The sequence below is a fragment of the Tupaia chinensis genome, unplaced genomic scaffold (genome assembly GCF_000334495.1).
Source record: "Tupaia chinensis unplaced genomic scaffold, TupChi_1.0 Scaffold000178_1, whole genome shotgun sequence".
NCBI lineage: Eukaryota > Metazoa > Chordata > Mammalia > Scandentia > Tupaiidae > Tupaia > Tupaia belangeri.
The window spans coordinates 1,282,376-1,295,465 of NW_006159653.1; the positions used below are offsets into that span (position 1 = coordinate 1,282,376).

General features: G+C 63.7%; 1 protein-coding gene across 11 annotated transcripts in view; it reads right to left on the bottom strand.

Annotated features, from left to right (window-relative positions):
• The window catches only part of UNKL (unk like zinc finger), a 37,022-nt gene that overhangs the window by 17,872 nt on the left and 6,060 nt on the right, over window positions 1-13,090 (bottom strand). For 2 of the 11 annotated variants that reach the window (XM_027771030.1, XM_027771029.1), the window contains exons 1-3: window positions 3,096-3,550; window positions 2,064-2,148; window positions 663-748 (exon numbers count right to left, since the gene is read on the bottom strand). The exons of 1 other annotated variant lie outside the window; for it this stretch is intronic. In XM_027771030.1, coding sequence (XP_027626831.1) covers window positions 663-748; window positions 2,064-2,148; window positions 3,096-3,455 — 531 coding nt within the window. In that variant the 5' untranslated portion in view covers window positions 3,456-3,550. Of the gene's footprint in view, window positions 1-662; window positions 749-2,063; window positions 2,149-3,095; window positions 4,001-6,277; window positions 6,414-10,678; window positions 10,813-11,168; window positions 11,294-13,090 lie in introns of those variants that run through there. 8 more of the 11 variants (XM_027771032.1, XM_027771034.1, XM_027771035.1 and 5 more) reach the window with 8 other exon arrangements.

Below are 13,090 nucleotides of genomic sequence, written 5' to 3' on the forward strand. Positions count from 1 at the left end.
CCATCCGAAGACAGCCGACCCACCCTCCGAGGGGCTGCTGGGCCCCTGAGGCAACCATGGCCCGGCTGGGCTATGGAGGGCACTTCAAGGGGCCGCCGTCTAGGCCTGAGTAGTGAGGGGCAGTGGGCCCTGCCTCGTGCCCAGTGAGGAACGGCGGGCGTAGCCAGCACAGCGCGCCCCAGGACTCGACGGTCTCGGGGTGGGGCAACTGCGGCGCCCGGTGGGAAAAGCCCCGCGCCTGCCCGCCACGTCTCATCGGCTCAGGGCGCCCTGTCAGGGCTCGGGCTGCCTTGCAAGCAAGCAGCTGTGAGGCCAGCTGAGGTCAGCCAGCCCCAGGGGGCGCAGGTCGCACCCCATGACTCGGCCTGCACACCCACAGCGCCCCCGGCCCACCACCGGCCTGCAGCCACATGAGGCAGCATCCGGACCAAGGCCCCTTCTGGTGGCCGCCTGAGACCACTCTGAAAGCATGGCTGCCCGGGCGTGCCAAGGCGTGGCCACAACCTGCCTAGGCATGGCCCGGAACCTGCCTAGGCTCTTCTGGAAAAGCCACCACCTCTGCAGGCAGGGCCTCTGAGCGTGGCCCCCAGAGACTACACGCACTGCGCCCTAGGGCGGGGTAACCGAAGCACGGCATCCAGGGCACGCGTCTGCCCACTCACGTGTCCAGGCTGCCCGCTGGTGGCCGAGGAGCTGGTGGCAGAGGTGAGGGTGCGGCAGCCCCAGCCGTGCGCCATCCCGAGGCTCTCTGCAGAGAGGGGCAGCAGGTGAGGGGCACCGGCCGGCAGCGCCACCGCACTCACGAGGTCTCGGCGCGCGCAGCACTAGTGACAGGGCGGGGCCGGGCAGCAGAGGTGCGGCTGCAGTGGGTTAACACGACGGCGAGCGCTTAATACGCAAATGGGGCTGGAGCGTGGCTGACCGCGTTCGAGCCCCGCCCTGGCGGCTAGCTTTCTCACCTTCCCTGCCCCTCCCTGACTCTCTCTGATCAAACTGGAAAAGAATAATAATAAATAAAGTTAAATAAAAAATAATTCTTTTTAAAAATCAGACGGAAATAGGAGCCCGCACGTGCACGGTGGCTAAGGCGCTGGGCCCCACACGGGCGGCTGCGAGGCTCTCATCCCAGACCCGGTGGCTTGGAAAACACGCCAGCAGGTGTGCACGTGTGCCCAGAGTCCCAGAGGAGAACGGAAGAGAAAGACTGCGACGTGGCCATGCCCCGGGAGGCTTCCTCATAGTCCAGCTCTCCGTCGGGCCACTGCATGCACGCTGCAACAAACGTGTAAAACCCACCAACCCACCCAAACGGACATGGAGCACAGCCACTGTCCCTTCGGAAATGCAGGCCGCGGGTACAGCCTGGGCTTGTGGCCGCCCTAACACACACCAGGCCCGCCTGATGCTGTGATGCGGCAGCCCTGGGCCAAGGACGACTGGGCCTTGTGGGCTCTCGCCAGGGGCTAGGCCCTTTGGGGTCCACCTGGCCAAGGCCTCTGTGCCGGCCTCACCCACCCGCAGCCTCACTGAGCCCAGAAGGCCAGGCTTTGCTTTAAGGGTCACTCTCCTGCCAGGGCAGTGCCTCTCAGTGCTCAGGGACACTGGCTCGGGGCCAGGGGAGGTGCCAGAACCAGCAGGCCTGCAGGCAAGGGCCCACGGTTGCTCCAGCTGTGCCGGGCCGGCAGGCTGGAGGACAGCACGGGCTCCAGCCCGCGGAGCAGCCTCACTGAGCCCAGAAGGCCAGGCTTTGCTTTAAGGGTCACTCTCCTGCCAGGGCAGTGCCTCTCAGTGCTCAGGGACACTGGCTCGGGGCCAGGGGAGGTGCCAGAACCAGCAGGCCTGCAGGCAAGGGCCCACGGTTGCTCCAGCTGTGCCGGGCCGGCAGGCTGGAGGACAGCACGGGCTCCAGCCCGCGGAGGCCTGCGACAGCGCACTCCACGAGGCCCACCCGGGAGCTCTGGGTGCTGAGCCCCAGCCGAGCTCCCACCACTTCCCACCCCGGGAAGGAGCAGCGGGGCCTGTGCCGCCGGCCTGACCGCGTGAAGGAGGCGCCGCCTACTCACTGTCCACGTGCGCGAAGGCACAGAAGGGGCCGCGGGGGCAGTGGCCGGTCTGGCGCATGTCATTGCACTGGGTGGACTTGTAGACCTAGGAGACAGGGGTGGGCAGAGTCCGGTCAGAAACAGGGTCGGCCCAGGCAGAGAAGCAGCTCTCACCACGAGAACCCCAAGAGGACAGGGACACCATCATCCCGTCCCTCCCAATGTTCCTCAGGAGCTCGGCCAGGGGCCAGGGGCCGGGGCCAGGCAGCGCTGGTAGCCACGCAGGCCCTGCCCCCTGCACTTCTAGGAGGGTGGGGGCACAGCGAGCAACATGGCAACTCATGGTTGCCGTGGCAATATCCCCTCGGGTGACACACTCCTGTCTGGGCAGAGCTGCTGCCAGGCCCCCAGAGTCCTCATAGGACAAAGCCAAGCCCTCTGCCCTGCCACCCTCACGCTTGGGGAGGACATGGGACAGCCCGACCGGCCACCACACCCCGCACCGCACCTCGCCCACGGCCCATGCCTGCTGGGAAGCCGCCTGCTGGCCTCTGGCCTGGCCCTGCCCACCACGGGCACCACCTGAGCTCACCCTCCTGACCCGGAAACAGACCCCCGTGGTGCCACCAGGCGGCGTGCCACACTGGGCGGCCCCCGACGCCCTGCACACACCTGCGCATGAGCTCCTCCACCCGCCTAGGGGCGGGCCTGGTGGGACAGCTGGCCTCACGTGAGCCAGGAGAGGCTGTGAGCCACAAGGGCCAGCCCAGCCTCCAGCGCTCCTAGGGTGGCGGCCGGGCAGTCAGCCAGGCCTGCGGGACCAGCCCTGGGGCCTGCACCACACGGAGCGTCCACGTGGCACCCCTCATGGCCTCGTTCCCCAGGCAGGGATGGAGGGCCAGGGCAGTGCCCGCTCTCCCGGCAACCCCGCCTCCTCCACGGCGGGTGCTACCTGTCCTGCCAGGAAGGGACATGGCGGCGATGTGAGGGCTCCTTCGAGTCTGGGGACCCCACACGGCAAGGACACTGACCGCTGGCCGGGCCAGCTCCTACCTCGGGGTGGAACTGCTGCTCCGTGCGGGAATGGCAGTACTGACAGCCGTCCCCACCGTCGCACCGCGAGGGCTCCCCCCACTCGTCACCGCGCTTCACACTGGGACAGGGCGTGGACCTGAGACAAGGACAGCGGCTGGAGGACAGGCCAGACATGGCCTCCATGTGCCCTGGGCCACCAAGGCCACCGCAGGGACCCCAAACTGACCAGCTTCCTCCCTGATGAGCACAAAGCCAGGTGAACGGCATCGGAAGCCACGAGTCAGTCAGCAGCCCTGTCTCCAAGAGTGTGAGGACTCCAAGCAGAACCCCCCACCTGGGTGGGGGCCCTGGCGCTGGTGGCAGGGGCAGACAGCCCATCGGGCCCACCCTACACCCAGGGCTCTGCAGCCCCGGACTCACCACAAAATGGGAAAAGCCATGGGATCCGACAGCCTGCACGCCCACACAGCACCCCGGCCGCTCCAGCTGCCTGCCTGCTGGTGCCTGCCTGCTGGTGCCTGCCTGCTGGCAGTGGCTGGCTGGGCGAGACGAGACCAGTCCCGAGGGCAGGACGGCCTGCTCCTCCTCTAGCTACCAGAGGCGCATGCGCTGGCTAGAGGGACACGCAGAGAGAAAGAGCCCCTGGGGACGGCCATGCCACAAGCCCTTCTCCTCCATCATCCTCTTGAGATTTTGGGCACGCACGCACACACGCCCGGGTATTTCTCAAGCACTGTCAGCCATGTGGGATCTGTCGTTTTAACACTCAGGCCACTGAGTGCCCCAACTTTTTATGAAGTTGCCAGAGGGTACATGAGCTCATGACGGAGACAGAGAGAGAGAGAGAGCACCCCAAACAGGGTGGGGGGCCATGCTGCAGAGGGAGAGCACCCCAAATGGGGAGCCATGCTGCAGAGGGAGAGCACCCCAAACAGGGAGCCACACTGCAGAGGGAGAGCACCCAAAACGGGGTGGGGGGCCACGCAGCAGAGGGAGAGCACCCCAAACGGGGTGGGGGGCCACGCTGCAGAGGGAGAGCACCCCAAATGGGGGAGTCACATTGCAGGGGGAGAGCACCCGAAACAGGGTGGGGGGCCATGCTGCAGAAGGAGAGCACCCCAAACGGGGAGACACAGTGCAGAGGGAGAGCACCCCAAATGGGGTGGGGGGCCATGCCACAGAGGGAGAGCACCCCAAACGGGGTGGGGGGCCACGCTGCAGAGGGAGAGCACCCCAAACGGGGAGCCACACTGCAGAGGGAGAGCACCCCAAATGGGGTGGGGGGCCATGGTACAGAGGGAGAGCACTCCAAACGGGGAGCCACACCGCCGGTCCCTGGTTTCACCGCACCATGATTCACGCACGTGTGTGTGGTGTGTCTCCTAAGCTTCCAGGGCAGAGATCGGAACTGTCTGGGGTCCAGGTGACGCTGGGCCCCCGACACTGCAGTTTGAGTCCCAGTGTGGCGTTGCGGGGCCAGGCCTTCCATTCCTCTCTACCATTCCCCAGCACCCGGCGGGCAGCAGCTTACCTGTCTGGCCACCGCGCAGTGCCAGCTCAGAGACCGTGCTCTGCCCTGCAGCGATCAGGTCCCGGGGTCACTCCTCAGAGAGCAATGACTGTCACCAACCAGCCAGCCCGCCCCACCACGAGGAGGAAGGTGCTCTCCCGCATCTCCGCCTACTGTGTGGCCCCACCCCTGGGCCAGCCCACATAGGCAGAGGCCAGGGTCACGAGCTCAAGACGAGCCTGGGAGACTTGATGAGGCCTGGTGTGGGCAGCAGACGGCATGGTGGTTACATCACTAGACTCCCACATGCCCAACCATGGTTCGAGTCCTAGACCTGCTGGCTTCGTGCCCAAACTCCTGGAAGGTGAAGGGATTGTGGTGTGGCCATCCCCGCTGCGGGGGGTTGGGGTGGGGGGTGGTTTCTTATTTTCCCTCTGTCTCTGTCTGTCTTCCCTGCCCCTGCAAGTGCATGAGCCCTAAGCCTAAAACCTTTTGCGGAGGGAGCAGGTGGCACGGTGATTAAGGTGCTGGACTCCCATGTGGCCAACTGTGGTTCGAGTCCTGGACCTGGCAGCTTTCTCTCTCTCTCTGTCCTTCTCTAGTCAAATTAATAAATAAAAGTTAAATAAAATAATTCTTTAAAAACAAAAGGAGGGAAGGTAGGGGACCAGCAGGTGGTGTGGTGGCTAAAGTGCAGGACTCCCACATGCCCAATCTCAGTTCAAGTCCTGGGCCTGGCAGCTTGAGAATGCCAAGTGCATGCCGAAATCCTGAGAAGACAGTGGGAGTGAAAGGACTGCAGTGTGGCCATCCCCCGGGTATTTCTCACCCTCCTCCTCCCTCTCCCCAACTCTCTCGCGAGTGCATGCCGAAACCCTGAGAAGACAGTGGGGTGGAAGGACTGCAGTGTGGCCATCCCCCGGGTATTTCTCACCCTCCTCCTCCCTCTCCCCAACTCTCTCGCGAGTGCATGCCCCCTGTGGCAAAAATCTTTAAAAAGGGGGGTGGGACGGGCCCACAGCACAATGGTTACACACCACGTGGATGCTGGACCCCGCCCGGCCCACCGCAGCTGGGAAGGAAGCACACCAGGCACGTGTCCATGTCCCCTGGACCCTGCCGAGACGGGGACGGAGGCGCAGGCGCCCTGACACCCCGCCCGGTGCAGACCACAAGCCCGCGTGGGCCCTGGGCGAGGCGCAGGACCGTTTGGGATGAGGACGAGAGGGCGGCACGGCCCCCAAGAGGACGGGTCCCGGCGAGGTCAGACCGGAGCTGAGTGGGGAAGCAGGGCCCAGTCCCCAAGACGGCCACTCAGGCTTGAGGACCTGCAGCCAGGTTGCTGGGTGTGCCTCACCATGTGGCGGCTCCTGTGCCGGGGGACAGAGAGGCCTTGGCCAGTTCCAGCCCCCCGTCCCCAGGGCTGACACTCAGGCATCCCACCAGACAAGCCACTTCCCCTCCTGGGGACAGTGGCTGAGAGCACTGGGTGGGTCACCCCCAGACGGGGACGGAGAGGACACAGCCCACCTGAGAGGCACCAAGGCGGGGCCCAGGGCACAGGCAGGCGAGTGGAGGAGCCACATCCGACACCTGGCAGGGTACAGGGATGCCCAGGGCTGCTCAAAACCCACAGGCAGCCCGGCAGGCACCCGCCCCCCCCCCGCCCCTGCCGCAGGGCGCGGCTCACCTGTACTGGAACCTCCGGGGGTCCCGCCGGCGGTCCCTGCTGCTGTGGTAGTGCGGGCAGGCGTAGCCCTGGCGACACAGGCGTGGCGGCTTCGGGCACTGCACAGTCTTGTAGCTGCCCAGCACGAAGCTGGAGTCTGGAAACGGGCCCACACGGAGACTGAGCGTGACACACCCACATGGTCGTCTCACGCCCGCGGCGTATGCCCTCAACAACAGACTGGATGGTCCGTCCACACGCGGGACTCGCGGCCATGAAGCTCTGACCTATGCCACGCCACGGGGGGACCTGCAAGCATGCTGAGTGAAGCCGGACACAGGAGGCCACACGCTGCGACACCGCCCTGACGCCGGACATCGGAACCGGCAGGCCCAGCGTGTCAGAAGCCACCAGGGCTGGGCAAGGCAGAGCGGGGTAGGTTCCTGCCGGGGCAACGGAGGTGTTTTCAGACTAGACGGGGTGGGCGGGGCCAACTGTGCGCGCGGGGATGGATACTCGGAGCTTCATCGTAGGTCTGACGTAAACCGCAGAGTGGTGACGATGCCGTGCCAGCGCAGCTGACGGTGGGGACAGACGGAGCTGATGGCAGGGGTGTGGCGGGCACACAGTGATGAGGATCTCTGCACCCCCCCTTGGCTTTTCTGTGGCCCTAAAACTGCTCAAAATATAAAGTCTAGGGGCTGGCAGGTGGCACGGTGATTAAGGGCACTGGACTTCCACATAGCTCACAGCGGTTCGAGTCCCAGACCTGGCAGCTTACTTTCTCACTTTCCCTCTCTTTCTAAATAAAAGAACAAAAAATATGACATCTGTGTTTTAGAGGTAGTTAACTCTGGCCAGCAGGTGACACAGAGACTAAGGCAGTGGATCCCGCATGGCCAACTACGGGTTCAAATCCCAATCATATCAGGCACATGTGCATGCCCACCCAAGATCCCCAAAGGAGACTAGAGAAGGGACAGTGGCATGGCCATCTCCCCAGAGTGTGGTCTCCCACTCTGGCAAGGACACATGCCCTAAAACAAAAACCTAAAAAATAAATCTGCTACAAGCCATGTAAGTTTTATCTCCAATTTAAAATAAAGGCTAAGGGCCGGCAAGTGACACAGTGGTTAAGGCACTGGACTCCCACACGGCCAACTGCAGTTCAACTCCTGGACCCAGAGGCTTGTAACTTCCAACGCGGAGCTCAGGGTGCGTGCCCAAATCCCAAGGTGCGTGCGTGCCCAAATCCCAAGAGGAGAATGGAGGAGAAGGGACTGCCATGTGGCCAGCCCCCGGGGGGTGATTTCTCACTCTCTTTCTGTCCCTCTGTCTCTCCGGTGAGCACACACCCCACAGCAAAAGTCTCTCCCAAGAAAACAATGCCAGCATGGTAAGCTCTGGCTGGCGAGTGGCAAAGGTGCCGGACCCCACGTGGCCTGGAGCTCCATTCGAGCCTTGGACCTGGCAGCCTGAGTGTCACACTGGGCACATGTGTGCGTGCTGCCCAAGGTCCAAGAAGAACGAGCGACAGAGAAGGGCCGGGACATGCCGTGCCCAGGGGTGCTTCCTTTCTTTCCCTCTGTGCCTCTCTCCAGCAAGCACACACACCCTCTGGCAAAAAAAAAATAAAATAAAATAAAATAAATTTGTATTTGGGCTGGCGTGGCCCCGCCTCACTCCTACAGCACGTGCTCAGTGGGCTGCACGCCCCCAGGACGGGAGGGGGCTGAGCGTAAGGGCCAGGACACCAGGTGTGCTGCTAAGCCACACCACTGTCCACACCAAGCTCACGTTCAGGTCACACAGCAGCAAGAGGTGCTGAACACAGCGGGTGTGGGGCGACGGGCAGGGCTTCTGTTTCTTAGAGAGACTTTGGCTATACGGCGCGTGCGCTCGCTGGAGAAGCAGAGACAGAGACAGAAAGTGAGAAATCACACCGGCCACGCCGCAACCCCTTCTCCTCCATTCTCCTCTGGATCTTGGGCATGCTCGCACACGCGCCCGGCGTGAGTTTTAAGCCGCCAGGTCCAGGATTCAAACCGCAGCTGACTACATGGGAGTATGTAACCCCAGTGATGTAACCACTATGCCAAGCGCTGGTCCTGAAAGGCAGATTATTTTAAAAAGAATTACCTACTTAATTTCCCTTATCACCAGCATTTTAAATCTGCTAAGGCACATGCGCTCACCAGGACGGTGAGAGAAAACAAGCTGTCAGGCTCAGGCTCGGACTGCGGCCAGCCACGCGGGAGTCCCACGGCCACTTCAACCGCCTCGCCACCTGCCGGCCCCAGAACTGACTTTTAAACTGGAAGCTGTAAGGTGTGTGCTCACAGGGACACGTCTGAGGCCCTGCATGCGGCAACATGACACAGAGGCCGGCCCCAGGCACGACCGCATCGCCCGGCTGCCCACGCTGAGGACACGGCCCTGACAGCGCAGATGTGCAGCTACAGGGCTGGACAGCGAGGGCAACACCCCGCACACACGGGTGTGAAGGCTCATCATGAGACACACACGTGAGCACCCGTGTGGTAAAACGCACCCCCAGCAGCCGTGACAGTGGCCTCAGCCCACGAGCGGTAAACACCCGCCAGACGACGGGCATTACTCGGCGGAGAGCGAGCAGAGATGGGCCTCAGACGCGCGGCTCCGCAGAGGAAGCCACCCGAGAAGCCACTGCCATCTGTCACCTATGTGACATTCTGGACAGGCAGAAGCTGCAGCTCGCTGGCTGCTGAGGACTGGGGCGGGGCCCAGAGAACCCAGGGGTAGTGAGACTGCCCCGGACAGCGCTGGTGGGTGTCGTGGCCCCCGCGTCCGAGCCCAGAGGACAGAGCCCAGCCAGCCCGGAGTACACTGTGGGCCCCAGTTAGTAATGTGTGTATTGGCACCGCGTCATCGCTGAGACCAGTGCAAGGTGTGGGGACAGGGTGGCTGGAGGGGGCCGTGGGGGCCGGCCCTCCCCTCGGTGCTCTGCACAATTTCTCTGCAAGTCTAAAGCGACCCACAAGTGAAAGTGACCATCTAAGAAGCAAAACCAGCAACTATGGACGAGACGGCACCACGGCGGGGTCGGTCTGGGCCTCTTCTGATGGCTCACCTGGACGCCCCACACACAGAAGCCACGATGCCCACTGCAGAGAGCTCGGACGCAGACCAGGCCGGCCCATCAGTAAACACAGAGGCCTAGGTGGGTGCCCTGGTCTGCCAGGACGGGCTTGGGAACGGACCGGGGGTGGAGGGCAGGCCTGGGCCGTCCAGCGGAGGCCGCTGTCCCTGACGCAGCATGTCCTGTGCAGGTCTCCCTCGGAATCATACAGGGAGGCCCCTGGGTGCCTTCCTATGCCTCCTCCACACGCCAGATGTGACTCAGGGCCACAGCTCACTGCCGCCCCCGGGTTAACGAGATGGCCAGCCCTGGGTGGGCAGGAGGCAGCTGGAAGGGGCTGTGAGCTCGCCCTCCGCACATTACAGGGGAGAGGCAGAAGTGGGCGGGGAGCCAGAGAGCAGGGACGCGGCGGGGGAGCACGGCACTGAACTGACTGCGGCTCTAAACCCTCGTGGGTGTAAGTGAGGCCGGGTGGGGAGAGGCGGTACGGCCGGGGGCGGGGGTGTCTCTGAAAGGTCACGGCCCACGTGAGACATGCAGAAAGGATCTGCGGAGACCAGCTGGCCACGGCAGCTGGCAGGGGTGGGCGGGGAGTGGCAGCTGAAGGGCAGCAGCTTCCAGGATGATGGGGTGCTCGGGAGCAGGGAGGTGCTGGCCAGCGGCACTGCCAGTGTGCAAAACCCTCTGAGCTGCACGTCCTGACGGGGTCTGTGTGTGTTTCTCCACGGTAAAAACCAAAGCTCTGGGCCAGCAGGGGCGTGTGGGCACGGCGCCGGACTCCTGCGCGGCTGACCGTGGTCTGAGTGCCGAACCGGCGGCTTGGAAATTACGCCAGGTGCAAGTGTGCCGAAATCCCGTGAGGAGGGCTGGCGGCGTGGCTCCCCCTGAGGGGCAGCTTCTCCCTCCTCTCACTTTCTCTCTGTCTCTGGTGAGCGCATGCACCCTATGGTAAACCTAAAACAGACAGACAGACAGACAAGGCTCTCCCTGCCCAGCTTCCTTCATCCATGGAGTCTGGAGGGGCGTGGGGATCTGAGGCACAGGGCCAGGGCAGGGGGGCCACCCAACACCAGTGAACAGGTACTCGGGGGACAGCAACCAGGCTCCAGGACAGGGCGCCCCGCAGCAGCTGTACAATCTCGCCCCTAGGCCCCAGTCAGTCGCCAGCTGTCAGCTCCCCATTCAGGCTAAGGTTGGTCTCCGTAGGCCTCAGTTTCCCTGACTGGCCTCCCACGGGTGACTTTAACAGAGGACGCGGCACACGGCCCACCCACCCCTGCCCGCTGCTGTCGTGGAGGGATTACCTTGCCACCGGGGGTCCTCACCCAGGATCTTCTCCATCATGGCCTGGCTGGCCAAGACCCCAGGCTGCAGCTCGGGGACAGCAACCCCACCGCCCAGCTGGCTGTTCTGCAAGGCTTCCTGGGCCTGCAGCTCCCTGTGACCAAACAGCACAGAGGTTACACCCAGTGGCCAGGCCCTCCGGGGCGCGAGGAGCCACCACAACGCGTGGCTATGCCACCACCTGGCTGTCACTTCAGAGAGCTGCCTCACTGTCACTCAAGATGCTGGCTGCTGCGGGCGTGGTCGGGGTCTCCATGGGCGCCAGAACCCAGTCCTGGGACGCCCCGGCCATGCCAGAGCCAAGGTTTGCTCAGGGAGGATCTGCTTTTCTAGGCCCGACCACGTGCAGGCCTTTGGGCACCACCTGGCACTGCCCGCGGGACCACTGGGAGGAACTGGGACCAGCACCCAGGCGCTCAGCCACCGCCGGGCTCCCCCGTGCCCGCTCACCTGATGTCGCACACGGGCGGCCGCAGGTCCAGGGGCCCATGTGCGAAGGCGCAGTGCGGCCCGTTCCTGGCGCAGTGGCCCCGTGCGTCCGTGCCGTGGGTGCAGGTGCCCGTCTTGTAGTGGCGCAGGTGGTACTTGCGCTCGGTGTCCCCCGTCGTCCGGTGCAGGAAGGGGCACCTGCAACCACAGGCAGCTCCAGCTGGTCCCGCACCACCACGCCGGAGAGGGGCCGCCCTGCTGCCCGCCGCACAAGGCCGCCCCGCCCCGCAAGCATCCACACGGGCGCTCAGACACCCACCCTCCCCAACCACGGCCAGCACCACGCCAACCTCCCCAGGCACGAGCACACTGTTAACACTTGTGCAGAGGGGCCGGCAGGTGGCATCTTGGACCTGGGGGCCTGAGTCTCACACCAGCGTGTGCACACGCATGGCCAAATCCCAGAGAACGGAGAAGAGGCTGTGGCGTGGCCATCCCCCAGGAGGTGGTTCCTCACGTTCTCAGCCTCCAGCAAGTGCCTTATAGCAAAAATCTTCTTGGTTTTATTTTTAGAGGTTTTTGCCTTAGTGTGCATGTGCTCACCAGTGAGACACAGACAGTACAAGGGAAAGTGAGAAATCACCCCCCAGGGGGATGGCCACGTCACAACCCCTTCTCCTCCATTCTCCTCCCAGGATCTTGGGTACGCACGCACATGTGCCTGGCATGATTCTGAAGTCACCGGGTGTGGGACTTGAACCGCAGTCGGCCATGTGGGAGTCCGGCAACATAACTGCTATGACATCTGTTAGTCCCACAAAATCTCTCTTAAAAAAAGAAAAAAACCTGTGCAGAAGCGAAGCCCATTTGCGCTCAGGTGTGCACATTCCTGAGCAGTCATTCCTGGAGAGCGGTCAGTGTCCCAGGGCCTCCAGAGGCCCCGGGCAGGAAGGGGGCACACCACGCTCCAGATGCAGCTGGAGGAAGACTATGACCAGGCGGCGGCCAGTGCCACGTGAGCCTAGTGCAGAAGTGGGGGGACCACTGTGCAGCGGGCACCATGAGGCAGCAGAGATGGCCACGAGGCACAGCAGTGGCACAGACCGGGGGAGGGGGATTGGTACGAAGGGTCTGGTCGTCAACAACGTGAAGGGCCAGCCTGGTGAGTCACCGTGGGCGGCCCAGACACGGCAGAGAAAGGCAAGGGCCGTGACCACAAGTCCCCACCTCTCAGGACACACCTCCAGCCACAGCCAGGGCGCACCCATGAGGCTGCAGGAAGCCACGGCCTCTGGCCACGCAGGCTGCGGTCTGGGTGTGGGAAAGGGATTCAGCCACCTCCAACTAAACCCCACGAGACTGGCAGAGCCAGGTGCACTGTGATATGTGGGGCACTCAGGTGGTGGTGGAGGCGAACAGGACATGCCCGAGTCCCCAGGAGACAACCAAGCACAGGTCGTGTGACAGGCACCTCTGGGGCACAGCGATGCGGCTCCTGGGCACAGACCCACGAGAGCTGAGTGTGCACGCAGCAGGGTCACGCAGCCAGTGGGAGAGCCCTCGGCCACAGCTGGCGGGGTTTAGCCACAGGTGCAGCATGACTCAGCCTTAGAGGGGAGGGAACGCTGGCCGGGCCACAGCACAGACGGGTCGGAGAACAGCACACGAGGCCAGGGACAACGGACACCGAGGCTGAGCACTGTGATTCCACTGACGCACGTGGAGAGCCAACCTCGCAAGGACGGAGGCCCTGCACGAGTTACCCGCTGGGGACAGGCGGGGTATCGGACAGTCTGGAAGCAGATGGGGGAAGGGCCGCGGATGCTGTGGATGTAACTGTCACTGACTTGGACACTTAGAAAGATAAAGCTGCAAACTGGGACCAGCAGTTGGCACAATGGCTATGTCACTGGGCTCCCCTGTAGACGACCGCCGGTCCACGC